The following is a 10,104-nucleotide window of genomic DNA, read 5'->3' as shown; positions in this document are numbered from 1 at the left end:
TTTTTTTAAATATTAAATGCATGGCATTATTGTATTGCTTTTCAATTGTATTAGTTAGTTGTCATATCTCCTTATTTAACAATATATATATATATATATATACCAATGAATAAGCTATTTTGTGCCACTTTGATTTTATTTTTTTTTTCTTAAGCAGAATTTATTTTTCACGAAAGCAACAATTGTAAGAAAATAAAAATTTAAAAACTTTTGCAAATTAGTTTATTTAGAAAAAAAAATCAATAGTTTAAAAGGAAGAAAATTAAATATTGAGACGTAAATGTTTTATTGGTTCTTAAAAAAACATATAAATTTTAGTTTCACTTCTAACTTTTAAAACATCGTTTTAATTTATATTTCCTGGAAAATATAGAAAAGTTATTTTTCATTTGCATGTTTTTCTACTTTTTAGAAAACTAAATGAGACAAAAAAAAATTCCTTTTTGAATCATTTTACCAAATTTAAAAAAAAAATCATATAGCATTTCTTAATTTGTACTCATTTCCCTCGTTTCATATTTTTCACTTATTTAAACATTTAATATCAATTATTTTTGAAAGACAAAGAAGAGTAGTAATAGAAAGTTAATAAACAAAGAACAAAGTAGGAAAATGTTAAACTAAAATCAACATTCATTAAACATTACAATGAATAAACTATACAAATTATCTTTTAATTTTTACGTTTTAATCAATTTGGTATTTATCTGTTAAAAAAGTCTAATTTAATCTTTTACATTTTTAAAGAAGCTTAAAAGATCTTTTTCTGACAACATAAAAAAAATTATTTTTAAATATTAACAAAGTTAAATCAAAGATAATAAAAAATTATTAGGAATTATTTTAAAAATATAAATAGTAAAATTAATTTTCTATAAAATAAGTGAGTAAATTAAATAAAACGTGAAAGGACAAAAACAACATACAAACTATATTTAAGAGGAAAAAACACGTTGGAGTGTAGTTATGATTGATTAAGAGGGAGAAACAAATGGATTGAGTGAAGAACTGTGGATGCAGACAAAAGAATCAGAATTAAATTACTATCTTGTCGCGGATTCAGGAGCTATCAATAATCACATCCTCACTTCCATTTTCTTTAAATAACCATTGATTAATTAATTAATTAACCATTAATTTCTTAATTAATTATGACTTAAATATGACGAAGTCCAACATGAATTTTGTAACCATCTCGAATAAATTTTATTTTTAATATTTCTTTTAATTACATTAACTTTTTATATATTAAACTTGTTTTAAGTTGATATTTAAAATTATAACGTATTAAATAAAATAAAAAATTCAAATATTAATTTAAAATATAAAAATAAATTTAAAATAATAAATTTAAAATAATAAATTTATATTTATTTTTAAAACTAAAATTTAAAAAAAATAAATTTTAATTTGATGTAAAAAAACTAAATATTTTTAACCCATTCATCAATATTACTTGATCACACACTTGCTAGACAGTCTCTTGTTTGGATTCAAAATTTGCAATACCATTTTTGTCCTTCTGGGTCAACTTTCAATTGACAAGAAAAAAAAAAAATTATTTATTTTTGTATGAAAGTTGAGTAATTTGGTTGGAGTGGTGTTAAAATGAACAGATGCAAAAGAAAAATATTGAAAGGATGAACAGTGAAATGAATTTGAGTAGTCTCCATCAAGATCAGATTACAAACATTTAATTTATCATGTAAAGTATGAGTTGAAAATATTTGAGCAGTGAAGTTACAGTGCAATCTTTGGAGGGTAATGGCGAAGGCCCTTATTGGAAGAAGCATGATCAGTCATCATGATTAACAGTTGTGTACGTAGTAATATTACATGAGAAAGAAATATGATGATGATGATGATGAAGAGTGTAGTATTTATTTAGCAACAGAAAGCATTGGCATGGGTAAATATTTGAGATGGGATGAATTTGGAGGGAAATAGTGTTGAAGAGAAGAAAGAGGAGAAGACATAAGAGAGTGATTTACTGACATGAAATGATTACTGCAGTGTGTGGAGGAAGCAAAAGCACAATCTTGGCCCTGCCTGCAACCATAACATAACATAACATAACCCTCAACAGAGTCAACCATGCCAATTGGGCAGTGAAAGAAAACTGTATAATTGAATTCAGTAACACTCGAGTGACTATAATTATTCCCTCACAACAAATATTTCCAAAGGATTCTTCTTTCACTACTTCACCCTCAAACAACCAACACACACGACAAAAAAACACAGTAATCACTCATCACTGCCTCTCTTTAGCAACAAATCATACCTGCCCGTGACTCCTCTAATTAATTCAACCACTCTCCAAACCATATTTACCATCTCTTCTCACCACTTTACACATACCTGTACATACAATATCAACCATTTCAGATCTTCTTTTTTTATTTTTTTTTAATTCTCATACTTCCAAAAATCTATCTTTACCATTATCCTTCTATCTTCTTATAAGCATTTAAGAAAATACAGAAAAACTATGAATAATTAAATGTAAAACTGAGAGAAGTTTTAAAATTGTTTAATGAAAATAAAAAATACATATATATATATATATATATATATATATAAGAAAAATAAAGAAAATATATAAAATAAATTGTAAAAGTTGTAATAAGTAAAATATGTATTGTTTATGTTGTAATAAAATAATAGTAAAATAAAGAAAATATATATTTATTGTTGTAGATCATGTTTCTAATGAGTAAAACTTGTATTGTTTATATTGTAAAAAAATAATGCACATTCTTTTTTTTTTTACAAAGTGATACTTCCTTCCTCTATTGTTTTTTAAATATCATATTAACTGAAAATTAAATAGAAAAACTATAAAACTAAAAATATTAAAATTAAGATATCTTTTAGACAAAAAAAAAAACAGACTATTTAATTATTATATAAAAAATATCATAAACAATTATAACATTACTGAATTATAAATAATCTTGTATCAAGTCATGTTTTGTGGAAAAAAAGTATCATTTTAATATAAGAATAAATAAATATACATATGCACATACGTGCATATTTTAATATATATATATATATATATATATATATATAATTAAATTTAGTTTATTTCAAAATGTAAATAAAATAAATATTTTTTTTATGTGTTTTTTAATGTGAACGTATAATTTTGTCACATATGAATTAGATTTAAAACTTGTTGAGTATTGGCTGCTTGGGTCAACTTACAGTATAATTTGATTTTTTTTTATTATGATCAGCAGCTTGGTTGTTCTTTAGTGGTAATATGCTTTTCGTAAATAATTGAATGTTTTTATTTTTTACATTTAAAACTTTACTTTTTAATTGTAAGAATTTTTTTATTTAAGGTTGAATGAATGTTTCTAAAATAAAATAGAAGAAATAAGTGTTATCATACGAAGAGATTATTAAATGAAGGAGGTAAGAAGGGAAAGACAATAAAAAGGTTTGGGATTGGGTCAAAGAGAGAAAAAAAGAAAGAAAAAACAGTGAAGTGGATGTTTGTTGGGGGACAACAAAGTAGGAATAGAAGTGCCTTTGCCGGGTGGTGACCCCACAAGGGACCTTATTCTCCTTTCTTACTATATTCTTTTTCTATCATTACTTTATTTATTTTTTCTTTTTTCTCTTCTTAAGAATATAATATTCTTATATTACCAATTAATAATACCACTTTTCTATAAAAACATAATGTGTGATTGATATTATTCTTTTATAGATAGATTATTTTAGTAATAACATGCATATGTGAAATAAATTGACTTAAGAACAGACATTGATATACCTTACTTATTGATTACCTAGAAGATGGAAGCTTCTTAATGACTATTGTTTTAGAATATTTGTTAATATAAACCATCAAAATTAAACATAACATTGCATGTTTGATTTTCTGTTAGTTTGGGAAGCATTTATTTATATATATATATATATATATATATATATATATATATATATATATATATATATATATATATATATATATATATATATATATATATANACCCATCCATTACAGAAGCTGCATCACAAGGGAAAAAGAAAAAGCCAAAAAATTTTTCATATTTTCGTTGAAAAATAAAACCCACGAAAAATAATCGAACAAAGCATATTGATAATCTGAGTATCATTTAATAGCGACGAACTCTTCAATAAATGAAAACCAAAAAAACGAAAAATTGTACACTAAGTCCGTAGTCAAACAATCATTTTCCACCTTTTTTTCATTTTATTTTTTCTGAGACTTTTATTCATACATGCTGCAGTGCTCAAACTTTTATCAGAGTTAAAAACACAAAAAAAAGGAGAAAAATGAATAGCAGAGAAATTGAAAATAAAAATATACAAAGAAAGAAAGAAAAAGTTTATCAGTTAAATCAGATCCACAGCCTCACCAAAACCTTCCAAAACAATTTCATTTTTTTCCCAAAAAAAAAAAAGCAATCAAACCCAGAGGCAGGCATGGAGTGCTGTGAACGAACATTTGAGAAATTGAAAAAAATAAAATAAAAATATAGACATAAAGAAAAACAGTAAGTACACACATTCTATGAGAAAGAGGAAAGAAAGACATTAAAAATGGAAATTAAAAGAGAGAAAAGACAAATAGAATAGAAAAGTGAAGCAGAGACAGACGCACCTGTGGAAATGGAGATTGGGAGAGTGAAGAAGAGAGATTGTGGGAGAGAAAGAGGGAGAGTGTGTTGAGAGTGAAACCTAAAGAAAGGAGAGACAGAGAAAGAAAAAAGCTCAAGGCCCTTCCATTAAGCACAAAGCAACAAAAGCTTTGGAGTGTGCATACTGCACACAACACACACAAATTAAATGAACCCATCTTTTATCATAAATATTAATTAAAAATTAAATAAATAAATAAAAAAAGTAGACAGCGGCGATAAAGCCAAACACCTGTTGTCGCTAATCCATTATATAATTAACATAATAATCTTATTTATTCTTGATCCAAACTCCCCCCTCACCAATACCATAATTTCATCTTTTTAATAAATAATGTTCCATTTTAATCTTTTTAATCCTAGATCATCATTAAAACATAGCATTCCTATAGCTGTATCTGAAACATTTTTTTTTAATGTTTTCTACATTTGGTTACTCCTAAATTAGAAGTTTGACCCTTTGAACGGAAAAAAACCTCAAAGCTTTTGACTTTAACTTCTCACCAGAAGCTCCCCTAAGAGGCTAGTGTACATTATTAGACCTTACTAAGATGCATGCTTCACTCTAAATATTTTTGGTTTCATAAATATAACATAGTTTTACTTTCATCATGCATTAATTTACATTTTTAGATACGACCCCTTAACATAACATGTGAGAATTATCATAAGTCAATGACATGACATTCTACCCTAAACATCATCACTTATTGTAAATCAAGTATTACAAGGACAAAACTCAAGTATTTTTAAAATAGCAGGACCACAGAAAAAAAAAGAATAATAAAATCAAAACAAAAGTCAATATATTCTAAAACCTTGAAAAAATAATTTTATTTTTTTAAATATTAAATGCATGGCATTATTGTATTGCTTTTCAATTGTATTAGTTAGTTGTCATATCTCCTTATTTAACAATATATATATATATGAAAAACTAATATGAGGGACATAAAACTTTTTTTCCAATGAAAAGGATTTCATATACACATGGAGCAATTTGATGAATATAAATCAATTCATAAATCTATCAAAATATAGATATTTATTATTGAAAATTAGTATAAGTTTAAGTTCTTGATGATAAATATGAAGATTTATAAATTTATTGATTGAAGGTGATATAATATCTTTTGTTTAACTCGGGTCTTTTTTTTAATTTTTTTTAATAAATTTATGCTCAAAATACCAATCATTGTTACCAAAACAAAGATTTATTATAATGATCAACTCAAAGAAGATACAATATGAATAAAGAAGTCTATATATGATCATTGGTAAAGATATAATAAAAAGAAAAAAATATGACTACTAAAGTACTTGTGATTGAGAATGTTTCAACTCAAAAGAAAATATATCAATATAAAAAAATAAGAAAAAAAAAACTCACTATTAAAGAAAATTGTTAAAAGTTCAAATAAATCTTAGTCTCACGGTGATTAAAAAGAGTTAAACACCACAAAACAATGTATAAACTCACCTTAAATTTTTCTTTTATTAAAAGTAGTGTCAAATCTCTTATCTTAACTAAGTCTAATTTATTTTTGAATTTCTCTCAAAACAAATTAGAGAGAACTAACCAAACCTTTTAAGAAAACTTCTACCCAAAAACTTGCCCATAAAACAAGTTCGTTTGAAACACAAATGTCACTTAAAGAAAAATAGAAACTACAAAAAGTGAGTCTTATATTAATTCGTCTCACCACTAAGAGTAGCTCAATTCTGGTATACCTGTAAAGTGTTCCTATGCATGTCCATCCATGGGTAAGGACAGCGCTAACACAATAACTAATATTGAAATTTGTTAAAAAAATATACCAATAAGTAAAAGTCACAATAAAATTCATTCAATTTCATAAGTTATCTTTAACCAGAATAGGCTGAAGCGAAACTGGGGTGTCCCCAAGGAATCATTTGATTGAATGAGGTAGGCATGAAAATATGCCCTTCAAGAGAAAGAAAAACTATGGAATAGTAAATCATAGAAAAACAACAATACATTGATTATAACATACATTCAGCTTATCCAAACAAACGGTTCCTATAAAGATTACAGACTCCACAATTACTAATATTCAAGGTAGCTTCACAAGGTATTATATTGAAACAAATGTAACACAAACAAAAGACCAAGACACTATTCTGGGACTTTTAATAATAAACATCTTTAATAACAGTTAAACATCAAAACCGGCATTCGGTCGTTTATACCATAGTTTTCTTTTCACATCTTTCTCATATCCAGCAACTTTCAGTAAAGTAGACAAAACGCAGTCAACACTTCCAATAACGACTAGCTCCTGCTCCTGGATTTTTCCATGGCCCTTGGAGCTGCAATGAAAAGAAAGGCCACTTAAGCATGCTTGAACACAGAAGCTGGTTTTTTCATCGAGTTGCAATTTACAAGGAAGCAACAGACTGTAGGCAACCATGGTCGTCAATTGGATATATAAACTAATGTACTTTCAATCACGGATTCCTTGTTTTATACATGTTTTCATGCGAACTCAATCCAGCTTATCCTTGAATTAAACCCTTTTTCATTTAGTGTATAAACATATAAATTGGCACTGTCTGAAAATAGCAAAATCCAGTATTATAATCATTATCTACGACCGGCTATTAGCTCTGCGTACCCTTTGATTTAAAACAGAAGCCCCGAGTCTATCAAAAGGAATTATCTCACCCAGAATACATACCTAAGCCAATGGCATCAGAACCCTTCATGATTTTAAGCCTTTTGCATGTGTCAATGAACATACTGTAAACAAAAGAAAAATTGCAGTTAACCATAGGATAAAAGCTAGAGTGAAGTGAAACAACAATTAACTGATTTGATTCCATCATTCTTACAATTGACAAATTCTTGGTACAAATAGAACTAGTTTGCTAGACTTGATACCAGTACGAAAGTGAATATTAGCAAATTCGAATAAGAAGCATAACCGAGTGGCAATACCCGAAAATCCTAACCGTGACCGAGTTCTTAGTATGGAACCACGAAACATACATTAAGCTTCAAAGCTATGTGTTCTCCACTGAATATAATGACCGCTGCCCCAAATTCTTAAAAATTGAGGAACATTTAAAAACGGAACACGAGTTCCATAATAGAAAGAAAACAGTCATTTTAGAATGAAGTCAAACTTTTATAGGAAGAGGTTAAATTTGATCCACTTTCAATGAAAATATTTTTACAGTTAGTGTCAATCAACTATAAATCAATCTAGATAATTAAGTTTAATGAAAACACCACAAAAGTTATCAATTGCAATTAAAGAAAAACATGAGAAAAAAAATGAACATATGATATGTGTTACAGTATCTTATGAACATATGGAAAATTTCTAAACAATTGGAGTTGTTGGCAACATATTGCACATACCCCTGATTGAAGAATAATTCATCACTTCATAAATTTGCCAAAGCATCTAGCCCGATTATTATAGAAACAAGTATAGTTTATAAGTTGAAAACACAAAGATTGTTATAGCTCAGACAAGGTTCAGAAACTTACTACCAGGGCATATCTCCCATAATTATCAAAACAATACAACGAGAAGTTGAAAATGCAGAGATTGTTAGAGCCACAAAAAGGTTCAGAAACTTACTCCCATGGTACATCTCCAACAAGCATCCAGTCACCATCTTTATCTTCATAAGTAAGTACATATTCCGAACCATGCAGGAGGTCCTTCAGCTTGCTCTCACTCAAGATTTCTCTTCCTGGGACTCCATGGGAACCACATTGACCTGGTATTATACACATGTCATAAATGATAAAGTCATTCAAAAGATACTTGCTTAAACAAGAATAATTTGCAGTAAATGACTGGCTTAAACAAATCATTGCTGTAACGTCTCTAACATATCACCTAGAGTGAAACAGCTGAACATCTTCTCAAGGGCAGAAGACAGTTCCTGGTATGTTGTATAATTTCTTAGATCTACTTTCCTCAGATAGGGAGCACCATCCATGCTGACCTTCACAAAGAGTGCGGCTGGACATGGTTTTCCATCTACTTCATCATTGTTCTTTGAAGTGGTGGCCAATGAGTTTTTCCTAAATGACCTTATAGGAGGCCAACCAACAACTTGTGCCCTATCACAGATATAGAGATATGAACTAATTAGCAAAATTAGAAATGTATGGAATACACCTTGAGGTCTTTCCTCCAACTTCAAGATCCTCCTGAAGAGTATAGATCATTGATCTAGCAAGTTTCCCTTACTTGGAAGCAGGTGCACTGCCACTGATAGAAGCTCCTGTATGGTTAAGACCAGTTCCATTTTCTGCAGCAGGACGTTCCTGTAAAACCTTGCTGGATACTTCTTTCACTATGGTTGATTGAATCCCAGAAGGTTTAGGTGATAGCATCATGTTTATCCCTGCATTTCCAGGAAACTTCCCCAAACAACAGAGATTGTGAAGAATCAGACTCAGAAGTAGTATTAAACATTTATTTAACCTTTGTTAAAAGAAACACTTTTCACCTCAGTGTTCATCGTGTCAGCGAAACCTCTTTTGTTGCCGGAGACCACAGTTTTCTGGGATAATGTGAAGATTCCATCCTTTGTAGGAAGCAAAGGGAACAGTGGTTTCTCGTCAAGTTTTGCTGAGGTCAATGGGAAAATATCTGGATCCCTTTCAGGTGACTGGGATCCAGGAAGGCCCAGCCTCAACTCAGTAGCCTTCAAATTCAGGTTCTTTTTCTCACCAGACAAACTCGGGACAGTAGAACTGTCCACCGAAGAGCAATCTGACAATCCCAGGTAATTGCGTTCTTTCAATCTAGCCTCATGTGGGGTGAAACACTCCATGGTTGGTGAAGATGCAGACGCTACCATTGAGGCATTGTTCTGCCCTTCATCTTCAGTAACCAACAGAGGCGGAGACATCAGACTCCAAATTTACGAACTGTATTGAACAAAACCATCATAAACCACAATTCACTTGACAGACTGCCAGAAAGATATGCCATACAAAATTACAATGAAAAAATAACGAAGAAAATTTGGTTTCAGCACTCCATCCAGTAAAAGCATTGTTATCATTGTGATTTAATCAAATGGTATACAATCTTAATGCTCACGTTACCATTTTGTAAAGATTCACTTACACTGTGGACGGCATATCACACCCTATCTGTTAAAATAAAGTTGATGAAACTCCAATAGACGCAAGTTAATAAATGAAATAAATTTCCCAAAAAATGTTATTGAAAGTGTCCTTATATCATTATATAAACAAACACAAACCACACCTGGTGTTAAACATAGTAGAATGCCACTTCCAGTAACTTTTACCTCACAAAATTTTATCAATTCAACCATTAAACCATGCGAAACTATTGTGATCATCATGTACATAAAATTTTATATGAATCGGACATTTGCAGATGCATAATCAAAATTGTATTATTTT

General features: G+C 29.0%; 2 protein-coding genes across 2 annotated transcripts in view; both read right to left on the bottom strand.

The window, feature by feature from the left end:
* LOC106754814 (auxin-responsive protein IAA8) overlaps positions 1-4,816 on the bottom strand; it is a 10,040-nt gene extending 5,224 nt beyond the window's left edge. The window contains exon 1 of the mRNA XM_014636881.2: positions 4,643-4,816. The gene's annotated coding sequence lies outside the window, so the exon portion shown is untranslated. The remainder of the gene's footprint in view (positions 1-4,642) is intronic.
* Positions 4,817-6,654: 1,838 nt separating this feature from the next.
* Positions 6,655-9,624, bottom strand: LOC106754815 (auxin-responsive protein IAA8). The gene is made up of 6 exons (XM_014636882.2): positions 9,174-9,624; positions 8,912-9,084; positions 8,555-8,781; positions 8,291-8,432; positions 7,379-7,440; positions 6,655-7,010 (listed from the first exon to the last, which is right to left on the bottom strand). Exons 1-6 carry the CDS (start codon positions 9,576-9,578, stop codon positions 6,973-6,975), a joined length of 1,047 nt encoding a protein of 348 aa, XP_014492368.1. The 5' UTR covers positions 9,579-9,624; the 3' UTR covers positions 6,655-6,972.
* Positions 9,625-10,104: the final 480 nt, after the last annotated feature.

Source organism: Vigna radiata, unplaced genomic scaffold (assembly GCF_000741045.1).
Source record: "Vigna radiata var. radiata cultivar VC1973A unplaced genomic scaffold, Vradiata_ver6 scaffold_270, whole genome shotgun sequence".
Lineage (NCBI taxonomy): Eukaryota > Viridiplantae > Streptophyta > Magnoliopsida > Fabales > Fabaceae > Vigna > Vigna radiata.
This window is presented reverse-complemented; position numbering and strand designations above follow the sequence as displayed.